This window comes from Oryza glaberrima, chromosome 8 (assembly GCF_000147395.1).
Source record: "Oryza glaberrima chromosome 8, OglaRS2, whole genome shotgun sequence".
Classification (NCBI taxonomy): Eukaryota; Viridiplantae; Streptophyta; class Magnoliopsida; order Poales; family Poaceae; genus Oryza; species Oryza glaberrima.
In genome coordinates, this window is record NC_068333.1 from 11,653,356 (window position 1) to 11,667,643 (window position 14,288).

The 14,288-nt window shown below is 42.6% G+C and overlaps 1 protein-coding gene across 1 annotated transcript; it reads left to right on the forward strand.

Moving 5' to 3' along the window:
* Positions 1-2,784: 2,784 nt before the first annotated feature.
* LOC127783173 (putative B3 domain-containing protein Os08g0325100) lies at positions 2,785-5,804 on the forward strand. Its single transcript, XM_052310413.1, is given in 5 exon segments — positions 2,785-2,904; positions 4,321-5,035; positions 5,186-5,385; positions 5,681-5,766; positions 5,768-5,804. Coding segments are annotated over 5 exon segments (1,152 nt in total). The 5' UTR covers positions 2,785-2,790.
* The last annotated feature ends 8,484 nt before the right edge of the window (positions 5,805-14,288 follow it).

Here is a 14,288-nt window from a genome sequence, read left to right on the forward strand (position 1 = left end):
TACTATCTACTGCTCCCTCCATCCAAAAAAAGACAAACCCTGGTTTCCGTGTCTAATGTTTGACCGTTCGTCTTATTTGGAAAAAATATGAAAAAAAAATTAAAAAAACAAGTCACGCATAAAATATTAATCATGTTTTATCATCTAACAACAAAGTTGGACACGGAAATTCAGGGTTTGCCTTTTTTTTTTGGACTGAGGGAGGACTTCACATGATAAAAACATAATATTATCATTTTTTTTCCCAGGGAAGTGCTACGCCTCCGCAGCTAATGCAGACATGTGGTTTTCCGTCCCCAAAGAACAAGGTGCTTTAGCATCATTTGGGGCCTGTTTAGATCCCTGTCAAAATGTTTCACCATGTCACATAGAATATTTGGACATATGTATGGAGTATTAAATATAAATGAAAAAACTAATCACATAAAAGCCTAATTGCACTATGATTTAATAATGTGGTACTACAGTAAACATTTGCTAAAGATGGATTAATTAGGCTTAATAGATTCATGTCGTAGTTTACAGACAGAATCTGTAATTTGTTATTAAACGTAGACTAATAACAAAACAAATTATAGATTCCGCTTATAAACTACGAGATGAATCTATTAAACCTAATTAATCTGTCATTAGCAAATGCTTACTGTAGCACCGTATTGTTAAATCATGGTGTAATTAGACTCAAAAGATTCATCTCGTAATTTACATATAAACTGTGCAATTGGTTTTTATTCTCTACATTTAATGCTTAATGTATGTGTCTAAACATTTGATGTGACGGAAAAGTTAGAAGTTTGAATGGAACTAAACACATCCAGAGACAGAGAATTGCTAGAAGCACTACAATGCGAGGTACAGCCACCAGCTCCTGAACCCTGGCGCACCCTTGCCGCCGGCAGTAGGACGGCTTGCACGCCGCACCCACGCCGCCGGCAACCGTCGAACGCCGGTCGTCTCTGCACCTTCACTCCTATGGGAAAAACGGATCCTTCGATTCTTGTTGTTCAGTGATGGATCCTTCACTTCTGGTATACATTTTTCTGTAATAATGTTAATAAAACTTGCGCTCAGTAATCCATAGGTTTTGTCGGGCAAAACATTTTCTGTACTACTTCCTTCGTAGCATAATAGTTGTTATTCTATATTGTTTAGCATGAATTAAGATTGAAAAAGAATGACTATGATACCTCTTATTTGAACGGGAGTAGGAGGTTGATTAGAGTGTACACCCTCGGTTCTCCAAAAGAATCAAATCTTAGAAATGAATATGACCATATATACTTTTATCTTCAGAAATGGATTTTTTTTATTGAGACATAAAGAGTAATTAATAAAAATCGAATCGGAGTTGATGGATGGGACAAATAGTAATATAAATTTTGTGACAACTACTCTTTCAGTCTAAAAAATGCCAACCAAGGTCGAAAATAAAATAGGTTGACTTTTTTTGACGGAGGGAGTACTTTACAATACATTTTAAGCTCTAAGAAGACACAATCTATGTTCGCTGGATGGAGTTCCCAACCGTAACAGTGTGCACGGAAAATGGAACGGTCCATTAGAGCGCAATTAATTAAGTATTAGCTAATTTTTTTAAAAAAATAGATAATATGTTTTTTAAGCAACTATCGTATAGAAACTTTTTACAAAAAACACATTGTTTAGCAGTTTAAAAAGCGTGCGCGCGAAAAACGAGAGAGATGAGTTGGGAAACCCAGGGTAAGAACACAACCAAAGGATGTACTCCTTCCGTCTCATTTTAAACACAATTGTAATTTTCTGTGTCTAATATTTAGCCGTCCGTCTTATATGAAAAATTTGTGAAATAATTAAAATAATAAAATACATATAAAGTACAATTCATATTTTATCATCTAATAATAAAAGAAGTATTAATTATAAAATAATTTTAAATTAGACGGAAGGTTGGACATGGAAATGGCACGGAGGTTCCTAGCTGGACCACCGGGGTAGCGTGTCACACTGCCACATTGCTATGTCACGTCTTATAAAAATTTAGTGAGGAGCAAACCTGGTTGACTACAGTCCGGCCTGCTTCTCATCTCCTTTTCTCCCTTCTCTCTTTCTTTTGACAGTGGCCGCTGCTGTTTAGGAGTAGTAATTTTTTTATTTTAACCGTTCATCCATCCACAGTTCTCTCCTCCTTTCCTTCCTTCGTAAGGTTCCTCTCTGGCTGCTCTACATATTTTCTTTCTCCATCGCCAATTTCTTCCTCGCCCCATCGTCCTCCTCGCTTGATCGAGCTGTTCGTCTAGGTGGGTTCTCCATTCTTCCTTACTAAATACTCCGTTCTTGTTCCCTTCTCAGGTTGGTTATAATGTCAAATGCAATACTTGTTTTTTTTTTCCCTTCTCAGGCTGTTTATTTGATTTCTAATAACTGAGCTTTTCGGGCTGTGTACATCCACTTTGGGTGCAGAGGCCGGTTAATCCATTATCTAAAAAAAAGTAGCTTTTCATTGCTTGAGATTTTTCATTTGGGTCCCGCTCGTCTACACTACAACGCCCTTTCACCATCTTTTGGGTTCAGTCGTGACAAAACTGTGAAAATTTGTCTTTTTGCACCGTCGCATTTGTATTTTCTCTGATTAGCACCAACCCGGATGTGGAAATTTCTCTGATTAAATTTAGCTTCCAAGCGGGAAATATGGTGATTCACAGGCCTTTTTGTTGCATTGCCATGGTCCTGAACTAGTGAAAGGATGAGAAAAAAAAATATCCCCACTGAGAAGTAGTTATTTTTTCCGACACTGTAGGGGTTTGTTGAAAGATGGGCACGTGGTGCGAAAGATGTAGACGGCGCGATGAGCAGGACTACAGGAATTTGGATGATTGCCAGAAACACTTTTTGCTGCTTATGATGGGTGATTTTCAACATGAGATTGTAAGCCAAATACTCTATTATTTATGAAAATGCAATGCCTTCTTTTCTTTTCCCTTGCCTTATGTAACTTTTGTGTTACTTTCCTACTTGCAGACCCTTTTTTTTTTTTTTTTTGGAAAAGGATTGCAGACCCAGTTTGGTAGTAGTAGGTTATTTCAAGCTTATAATCTTGATCTTCCTTGCAAATTTCCATATTAATCGATGACTAGATTGTACCCTCTTAAAAAGAATAAATATTGATGACCAGATTTAAGCCAATAACATAACAGCACATTAGGTTTGTTGGTTGGCACCAGATGTCATCATATCTAAAAGAGCAAGAAATTGGGCTTTTCAATTTCATCAGTTTGTTCTGTAGTCACATACAGAAATCAGGGCCTGCCCTGAGATTTTTGTCGCATAGGGTGGAACTAAAAAGAGAGGCCCCATTTTGAACATAAACATGAAAAGTACTCATATGAATATATCAATGGCAAAGATCGTATTATGTGCATGACTGACATACATTTAAACTAGCACCAAAATTATGTTAACGTCGCTGTAGCAATGAAAGAAGAATCTCGTTACGGTACTCTTTACTGGTAGTAGAAATTAATCTAAACCGTGGGTCTAGGGCTTGTTCAAATTATTGTCAAAATCAACATTGCCAAATGTTTGGTAAGTTGACAAAATTGCCAAATTTTGGTAGGATGGAATAAATATGTTGTGCCAAAGTTTCCTATGCGTTACCATAATTTGGTAACAAACTAAATATAGTAATATATTTGTCAATTTTACCAAATAATGGTATAGTTTAAAATGACACCAATCTAAACAGGCCCCTAGTTGTATTCAAGGGTTCAGATCTTTTTTATACTACAACCTTAGTTAGCAGTAGTATAAACGTGAAAGGGTATAATTGTCCATAAAAGTATAAGATCGGATGGGTAAAATTGTACTTTTTGTCCACTTTATTTTGTGCAAAAAATCATGATAACTGCAGATATGTAAATAAGTAAAGATATATTATGGACTTGTATGTCTACTCTATTTCGGTTGAAAAATAGGACTCTATGGGTTGGAAATTTCTTCATGGAATTAATTGGTTCCATATGTTATGGGTTAGGGTTCTTAGGGGGTAAACACCACCGGGTGGATAGCCGAGCGGCGATGGTTGCTAGGGATGAGAGGAGGACTTAGGTTGGGGGAGACTAATTCTGATTCATTGCTGTACATCACCCATATCACATCAGAACTACGCAGTTCACTAGTAGCATCGAGGTCAAGCCATGAATTAGATTGTAGCATTCTGGGTTGGGCCTTCTGTTGTCTTCATATTGCAGAGAGGAGAGCAGATAGTGGAGCAGCTAGTATGTTCTGAACTTTGTTCATAAATTATAATTTCAGACTAACACCTTCAAAAATATGTTTCTGCAGACCATTCCGAAAGAATTTGTGCAGCGTTTAAAGGGTGACATCCCTGAAGAAATCCAACTGGAAACACATAACAGAAACAGTTACACTGTTAGAGTTGACAAGTCCCAAGAAAAGGTTATCTTTGCAGCAGGATGGGCACAATTCGTCAAAACCTTTGATTTACGTATGGGTGACTCCATGATGTTCAGATTCAAAGGAAATTCTCAGTTTGATGTCATAATATTTGATCAAGTTGGCCGCGAGAAAGTATGTTCTGTTGCTGTGGATGATTATCTGGATCCTAATGTGCAAGAAGGGCGCACAGATGCTACTGAAACACTGAACAGTTCTCGTGCTCATTCTCAGGATGATTATCTTGATCATAATGTGCAAGAAGGGCGCACAAATGCTACTGAAACGCTTAACAGTTCTCGTGCTCATTCTCAGCCCATGCCAATGCAGACACCAGCTACTGAAACACTGAACAGTTCTCGTGCTCATTCTCAGGACATGCCAATGCAGTCACCAGCTACTGAAACACTGAACAGTTCTCGTGCTCATCCTCAACCCATGCCGATGCAATTGCCTACTGAAACCGTGAACCATTTTCATGCTCCTCATTATCCCATGCAGATGCCAATTGAAAACATGGCCCTTTCTCGCACTCAAGCTATGCCCACGCAAATGCAGTCACCACCAACATATAGATGGACACAGGTGCAAAGAGATAACTTAAGTGAGTGCAACAAGACCATGATGAGTTCCTCCTCCGAGTCATCGGTTACAACTCAGTTCTTATATGCATTGCCTTATAAATCTCATCTGGTGTTGTCATGTCATATTTCACAGCTATAACTGGTTGATGTTTTCTTTTCTTTGCACACAGGATATTCTTTGCCCTCTGAAGATCAGGGTTGCAGAGTAGGTGTTATACCTGATCCCATCATTGGGCGTAGGACCAAACTAAATCCAGTTCAGGAGAAGGTGGTGAACTTCAAGATCCAACATATTCATTCTGAAGTCCCAATATTTGTAGCTGTCATTAAAAGGAGCAACGTGTCTGGAGTGTTATCCACTCTATTGAGTGTCATATTTCTTTTCTCAAATGTGCATACTTTCAAATACGCACTAATATAAACTGGTGTTTACACTACTGATGTCTATACTGCTCAATTACGCACTATTTAAACTACCGATAAACATTATTCTCGATGTTGTTACTTCTGCGGTTGCTTAAGATTATTTAAACTATCCACTGAATTTACATGCGATACACTTGCTGCGGTTGCTTAAGATTTATGATGCAGTGCCAGATTGTTTTACTTATAATTTATTTGCAATAACTCCATCATCTCCATTTTCTTTTCATGTATGCAACTAGAGTGTCGCCAAACGGTACGTGGATGAATACCTTGGAGGCGAGAGATTCATCAGTCTTTCGCGACTTGGGGGCAAGTGGGGCATCAGGCTTGCTGGTGGGGGTGGGAGTGGCACAAGGATGGTAGGTGGATGGCAAAAGTTTGTGAATGAGAACGATTTTGGAGTGGGGGATATTTGCCTGTTCGAACTGTTGAAGAATCATAAGGGCACAATGGAAGTTCATATCATCAAGGCAAAGGATATCTTTTGATCGAAAAGCCATTCTGTTTAAATCTGCTGATTTTACTGAATTCTGATGAATGTTGCTGGTGCTTTTGTGTTGCTGAGAATGGTAGCCTATCTATCCAGTTTATGCAACTACTGGTCCTAAGTCATTGCGGGCTTCGTTTTTCTCTTTTTTGATGTACAGTAGGGGAGTTGCCTTACTAATTAATGACCCAAGTGATTACTGATACTTTTGGTCCAATGCTGTTATAGTAAACATCAGCTGTTCAGGGGCGTTAAGCAGACTTTCCTCTGTTCTTTATTTCCTTCGGTTCTCAGAATTATATCACATTTATTGCTCTCAAATACAATCCAGTAAAAAAAAAATATCTCGTTTTGATGCACCTCCTATCGAATTCCTAGAACTTGAAACATCAACTGCATATTTACGCATGCTCATGGGATGTATATTTACAGTAACAGTGTGTGTGTTGGGGGGGGGGGGGGGGGGGGGGGTGGTTCGGTCCTGTGTTTAATAGCACGCTTACAAAAATGATTGGAGAGATGTCTCTTCCTTTAAATCTCATTCTCAACACGCTCGTAATCTCTTCTTCAAAAAAAAATATCGTTTTCAACACGCTCACAATTTCTTCTTTAAAAAATCGTTCCCAACACATTCACAATTTTTTAATACTTTCTTTGTTTCAACATATTATAAGTCGCTTTGATTCTTCTATAATTAAACTTATTTAAGTTGGACCAAATTTACAGAAAAATACAAAACAAATGTATCATCAAATTATATAAATTGAGATGTTTCTAAATTTGTCTATAAATTTAATCAAACTTAATAAAGTTATTTTTTTTATAAATTTAATCAAATTTAATACAGTTTAATTAGAAAAAGTTAAAACGACTTATAATATAAAACATGTGGAGTATTAGATTTACGTACGAATTTGAGGATTATACCAAAAGTTCATTTTATAATGCTACGCTTTCCTAAAAGTCTGTAAAATATAATAAAATTATATAAGAATTGGATGTTGTTCGACCATAATTGTCTGCCAGTTTTAAAGTGATTTTGGCACGCGCTGACGTGGTGATAATATACAAAGTTGATTCAGAAATTCGGCAAAAAAAAATCATAGTAGCTCGTCAGAGTACTTAAAATCTAGGCACATTTTGCTACAGGACATCAATCAAAAGATTGTGCTCTTTGCTGGAGGACATCGAAAGAATGCGTTTTTGTTAGATGACACTGAAAAAATATGGTAATTAGCTGCTGGACATCCGCGGTATTATTTTATTATATATAGAGAAAATGGAGAGAGAAACATTTATTAAAGACAAGTTTGCCCATGGGCCCACTGGTCAATCTCACATCTCTAGCTTTCTTTGTTCATGTTCTTCTTCCTACTGCTACCTTCTCTCTCATGCGTGTGCACAGCAGCGGCAATGGAGAGCATGTGCAGCTGCTGGCTAGGGCAGAGCATGCGGCAGCTGGTTGGAGGAGGTAGGCCTGGAGCTTGGCCACCCGTCAGCGGCGCCATGAGAGAGCCGCACAGCTAGGGTGTCGGTGCGGGACATCGGGTTGCAAAGGGGAAATATAGCGCAGCTTCAATTCGACCAAGCAGTAGTACGACGGGGTGTCTAGGAACTTTGGGAAGTCGATTTCCAATGATTGCAGGATAGAGCAACGTCGGGGTCGTGTGCCCGTGATGAGCTTGATGGCAGCCCAATGGAGTTTGGACTGGCAAGGCATCTTCGTCTAATTGTTAAAATTGATTGGGTGCAGTGCCTCTATGGGTAGGGAAAAATTTAGGATGTAGTAGATTGCCGGAAATTGGCGTGATGGTGAATGATGGCAACGACATCGTGCTCGCCATCAACATGTCTCCAGGCCTACCTACTCGGCAGCTTCAGGTGCGGCGTCGCCGTCGACGGTGAACCTGGGTGATGCACTGCCACCACCGCCCCACCGTGGGCTGGCCGCGCGCGTCGCGCCTCTGCTCGGCTCAGTAGCAAGCACGAGGAAGAAGGGAAAAGAAAAGAAGAGAGAGCAGGGGCATTTTGGTACTTACACAACTCTTTCTCTCTCTATTTTAACTAGAAATAATAAAAAAAATAGGGGTAGTGTCCAACAGCTAATTACCACTTTTTTACAGTGTCCACGAAAAGATTCACGATCTTCGGATGTCTCACAGCAAAGGCCGCAATCTTTTGGTGTCCTGTAGCAAATTTTGCCTAAAATCTACTTCCTCCATCAGTTCATCCCATAAAACAAAGGAAAAAAGTACGAATTACCCCTTGAACAATTGTGGTCGTCCGATTTACCACCCTAAACTTCAATACCAGTTATTTTTAATCCTAAACTTTACAAACCGGATGAATTACCCCTCTAAATCGATCTAGGCCGGTTTTGGTCCTACGTGGACGCATACGTGGCAGTCTAGTCAGCCAAAACAGATAAAAAAAGATATGGGACCCTGTTGACGTAAAACACGATAACTCCAGTGCAGGTCCAAAACTCGCCTTCGGGTGTGCTAGCGTGCCAGTTGATTTGATCCTGCAATCAACAAGAAATAAAGACAAAGAAACCGCGGTTAAATCTATAAATGATAGCCGATCGGCTAAGTGCCGATGTCATATCATTTATCTCTGAGCCGATGTCATATGTAAATCGATCGGCGGTTGTAAATAGATAATAAAGAACTAAATCTATTCGATCGGCTTTAGATATTAACAATATATAATTCTTATATCGATATATACTTAAATCAAGTGATTGGGATAGATCGGTTGTCATGCCGAGACAGTATAAATCACTTAGATCGAAATATATATTAATAACAGGACTATATATGTTCACAGCGTAGCCGATCAGATAGATCTAGCATGTATCGGCTAATACTCCGATACGACTCTATGTTAAGATGTTAAAACAAGCAGAATATACCAAACACATTTAGATGCAATAATATCTTGACATAAAGGGCAAACGTGTCAATGAAGTATATAAAGCAAATATAGTTAAATCAGATAAGATTGGCTGAAACCCCGATACTACCCTAATCGGCAACCAGAAGGCAGGCTAGAGATTGATATTCTAAGCACGACTTAATAGACCAAACTCAGCTGATGCAACATTAAGTATGAAAAGAAGAACAATATCTAGACAATCAAGCCGCTGGAAGTTTCATAGAGTGGTAGATATCTTATATAATCTAAATCAACGTCAAAATCTAACCTAATCGGCTGCCCTCTTCCAATAAATGTTAGCCAATTGTAGGTTAGATAGCGATATGGCCAGAGGTTATGTAAGATATATGATAACTCGACGAATTACATAAACAAGATTAGAGTATCATAAAGATGGAAGCACTAATCCCGAGAACGCAAGCCGTCATAACAAGTTTTACCTCCTGTTGAAGATCGAAACCGATGCAGCTCAACCTGAAAGCAAGAACTCGTCGAAATAAAACTAAAGCAAAAGGGTGGCGATGCGCCGAAATTGTATTGAACGTGTGTGTTAATTGATTATATGGGGTTCGGGGTCTATTTATACCCGAAAATTACAAACTATGTCCATGTCGGACACGACTCTTATTTCTAACAAACTCTAAGATAGCATAAGTCTTTACGGCAGACTTTTGCCCTAAATATATCTCTAAGGAAATTACATAAAACATCCTAATTAATAGATACAATTGCCTTCTCAGGACTCTATCCATGTGCAGCAATCATTTTGAAGCATATCAACTCAACCCGATGTTGTACACCAAGTCGTATTGTCGAAATTGGCTGCATCGGCTTACCCAGTCTGACTCGAACCCAGCCGATCCTGATCGTAGCCGATCCGGACTCCAGCCGATTCTTGCTCTGTTCTTGAATCGATCTCCGCCTTTGAATCCGCTTCGATCTAATCCTGTAACACCCTGAAAATTCGACCGATGAAATCAAAACACTAAAAATATGGATTTTCAAAAAACTTTTTAAATAAATTGCATCATGCCGATTTTGTTCGACTATTTTGTTGGATTCGGATTTCGGAGTTCATAAATCGCAAATAAAGAACAATTGATTAGGAATAAAACCCAAAATTAAATAAGTAAAATAAATGACTAGAATATGATTTAAAATAAGGTCGAGGTGAGATTGGAAACAACTAAAATATTGTCGCGACCATATTAGCAATAATCAAATTTTGGTACGATGAAATAAGAATTAACCCTAATTAAAAATTCAAATAAATTATATAAATGAAATATGGGTGATATTAAATTAGGGTAAATTTTTAATTAGGATAACACAAATATGAAGTAAACTCCAATTATGCTAAAATTGGAATTTATAGGGCTATATTTAAATAGAAAATGGGCTAAAATTAGGATAAAATAGAAAAGTCACTATTCATTGCACTCCAGGTGCTCGACACGGTCCCCCTAGCCCCGCCCCCTCCCCTGCCGCGCGCGCCGCTCGCCGCGCGCCGCCCGCCCGCGCGCCTCTCCCCCGCGCGCCGCTCGCCCGCCGCGCCGCCGTCGCCATCATCGCCGTCGCGTCGCCGTCGGCCTCGCGCCGCGTGCCGCCGCCTCGAGCCCCGTACCGCCGCCTCGCGCCCCGCGCCGCGCCGCGCGCCCGCCTGCCGCCGCGCGCCCATCCCGTCGCCGCGCCGCGCGCTCGTCCCGTCGCCGCGCCATCGTCCTTTCGCCGTCGCCGTCCCGCGCCGCACCACCCGCCCATCGCCATCGCCGCCTTGCGCCCCGCGCCCACGCGTCGCTCGGCCGTCGCGTCGTCGCCTCGCGCCCCGCACCCTGCCGCGCCGCTCGCCCGTCGCATCGCCGTTTCGCGTCCCGCGCGCGCCGCCCGCCTGCCGCCTGCCGCGCCACGCGCCGCCCGTCGCGTCGCCATAAGCCGCCGCCCTCCCCCTCTCCTCCTCCCCTCTCTACAAATACCCCCCCTCCCTCTCCATTCTCCCCCACTCCATTCCCTCCTCCTCTCCCTCTTCCCTCCTCCACACGCCGCCGTCGCCACGCCACCGCGCCGCCGCATTAGGCCGCCGCGCCACCGCTTTGAGCCACCGCGCCGCCCGCGCCGCCGTTGTCCGCGTCGCCGCCGCCGTCGTCATCGTCGCCGCCACTGCCGGTGAGCCGCCTTTCCCCCTTCGCGTCCACCGCCGTCGCCGCTCGGGTAGGGAGAGAGGGAGCCGAGAGAGAGAGAGGTAGGGAGGAGCCGGGAGGAGGAAGAAGAAAAGAAAAGAGAGAAGAGAGAGGAAGAACGAAGGAAAAGAGAGGAGAAGAGAAAAAGAAAAGAAAAAGAAAGGAAAGAAAAAGAAAAAAAAAGGGAGAAAAAGAAAAGGAAATTTAATAGGAAATTAGAGGGAGATTAGGGAAGTTTAGAAAATCTAAAATAATTAGAATTTAGTTATAGATTAGTTATAGTCGTAGGATTGTGAAATTTGATATAAAATATGGATTATTCTTGGTAATTTCTATAAGAAATCAATTCGCGGTAGTAATTTAGATGTAATTAATAACTAAGCAAATAGATGAATTTTTATAGACTATTATAGATTATTTTTGAATAATCTCTAGAACTAATCGACTCACGGTATAAATTCGGATTTAATCACTAGGAATTTCAGTCGTATATTATATTTAATCGTTTAGTCCTAGACTAAAATTAAATCGTATAATATTATAATTTTAGGATTCCGTCCGATATTTAGCTTGCGATAGAAATTTCCAACCTATTCAATGGATATAATGCTCGGGTAGATTAAATTAAAAACTTATGATAACAAAATATTTATACCCGCAAAATAGTTTAGGATATAAAAATCGAAATTGGGTTTGCCTTAGTTCGCGAATAGTAAAGTTAATATAAAAGAATTGACTTACGTGTTCGACTTCCATTTGGATTTATTTGGATTTTTATTTGAATTCTAACCGAATTCGAATCAATTTTCGCACGTAACTATAGAGCCCGAGGGAGTTGCGGATCCAAGTGAAGGCCAAGACCCGCAAGACTTTGAGCAAGGCAAGTCATCACTATTCTTTGAACATGTTGATCCCAATTGCGAAATTATTTTGTTTACAAATAAAATTGCATGCAATAATAAACATCCTACTTGTGATTATGCCATGCCTTGATTTTTGTTTACCCTTAAAATCCTTGTAACCATGTTTACGTATGAGTCCCTAGTCAATTATGACAATTGCTTAGAAATGCTATTTTAGAATCATGCATACTCATATTTATCAAATGTTATGTGCTTGGGCAATTACCTTTGGGAAGGTAATTGAGATGCGGCATGTGGAAACATGAGCGCTACATTGCCATGATGTTGATGACATGATTTGTGAAAGGAGAAATAAAAACTAAACAACTGTTTTCGACTGGGGCGGCTGGAGGATTTGGGTGGTGTCCGGAAAAGGCTAGTGCTGTCCCTGGTCAGTTAAGGACCGAGCCATGAAGTTAAGCATGAAACGACCCCCGTACAACCGCACTTCTCGTATGGGTATAGACCTAGCGGAGTAGATGGCTGAGCGGAGGCAGTATCCATGCGTAGTGGTCTTCTTTTAGGTGTGTGATGCGGCAAGCAGTCTGCTGGCGGATGCCCGGTTCGGATGGCCAGGTGGATGGCGGATGCCTGTTCCGGATGGTCAGAGGCTGGCTTGGCAATACAACATGAGGATACCCATAAGAGAACAATCATGATGGACTGGGTTCAACGACAAGAAGCAACGTAGGAGTGTGTGTTTTTCCCTTCCCGGGAACGCCAGAACTCCTCTCACTGCTAGAAACGTATGACGCCTAGAGTGCATGAGGACTAAAGTTCATGGAGCGGGTACTGCCAATGCGAGGTTATCGAAAAGCTTTGCCGTGATGCGTCTCATGTGTTGGGACGAGGCTCATGTGTTGGGCAGTCGCGGAGTGCGGGTAAAGTGTACATCCACTGCAGTGTGAGTAAACCAAATCTATTCGAATAGCCGTGCTCGCGGTTATCGAGCACCGGGACATGTATTACACTTGGCTAGACTCTAAATTCTTAATTGTGCGGGATGGAATATTGCATGATGATTTCTATGCTGATGGAGCCACTTCCTGAGAGGCGGGAATGTGGACGTCCTCAGAAAACCATGACGACTCAATGGCGGGAAGCTATCCTTGGGATCACAATGGATGGTGGACAGAACCGTCATTGTTTAATATGAACACTGGTACTAAAATTTGATCAGTCTGTGCTAGGTCTTAGGCTTGTGAAAAGAATTACAAAACTTGCTTTGCGCAAAAGAACCATAGCCATCCTTTGAATACCCCTGTCATGTGCATTATTGCTGTGGTGGTTTGCTGAGTACGGTTGGTACTCACCCTTGCAAATATAAAATTAATCAGAAGCGGGAGATGAAGCTTCGGAGGATCCCTATGCCTACTATCAGGAGGGAGATGAAGACGATGGCGTTCAATAGGTCTTAGTTACGGTCGTTGCCTGTGGCAATGGCGTGCCGCTGCCTTAACTCCGCCGCCTTACCTACTTCTGTTTTTGGAATGTATTCCGGACCGCTTGGTCCAATGATTTAAGACTGTGCCTGCGGGCTTATGATGTAATAATTCATATTAGACTCTCGTGTATGTGCACTTGATATTTCAGCCATGAGTTCGTGTGTACCAGACTACTTGATCCAGGGAAATGGTACTGTTTACACGATTGATTCCTGTTATAAAAACGGGGGTCTACAAATCCTCTTTTCCGATGCTGATATTATCAAATTTGGCCGTTAACAGACCCACTTGTCAGCCCAACCCCTCTTCTTCTCCCCCTCCTCTTCACATCTTCCCCACCTCTCTCTCTCTCTCTCTCTGTCGAGTGCAACGGCACAAGGATGGTGGGCGGCGGCGTGCGGGGGTGCGCCGGCGGCCCCAGAGGCGGAGCTCCCCGAGCGGCAGGTGGCTGAGTCGGAGCGGGCGGCCGGCGGCGGAGAAGGAGCTCCCCGGGCAGTGGGCGGCAGAGGCGGAAGCAGAGCGGGCGGGCAGCGGGCGGCTGAGGCGAAGGCCGAGCAGGCGGGTGGCGACGGAGGCGGAGCTCCCCGGGCGGCGGGAGGCGGGCGGCTGAGGTAGAGGTGGAGCTCCCCATGCGGCGGGCGGCAGGCAGCTGAGGCTAAGGCGGAGCTTCCCGGGCGGCGCGGCAGGCGACCGTGGAGGAGGGCATCGGCGGTGGCAACGCGGGAGCAGACGTGCGTGGCTAGCGGCAGACGGCAGCGCACGGGGGACGGTGGCTCGTGGGGGCGAGCGGTCTGCGCCGCCGCAATGGTGGGGAAGGAGGATCCTTCCCCTTCCTCCCTCGTCTTCCTCTCTCCATCTCCTCCCCCCTTCGTCGGCGCTGCGGGGATGGCGCGCCGTCG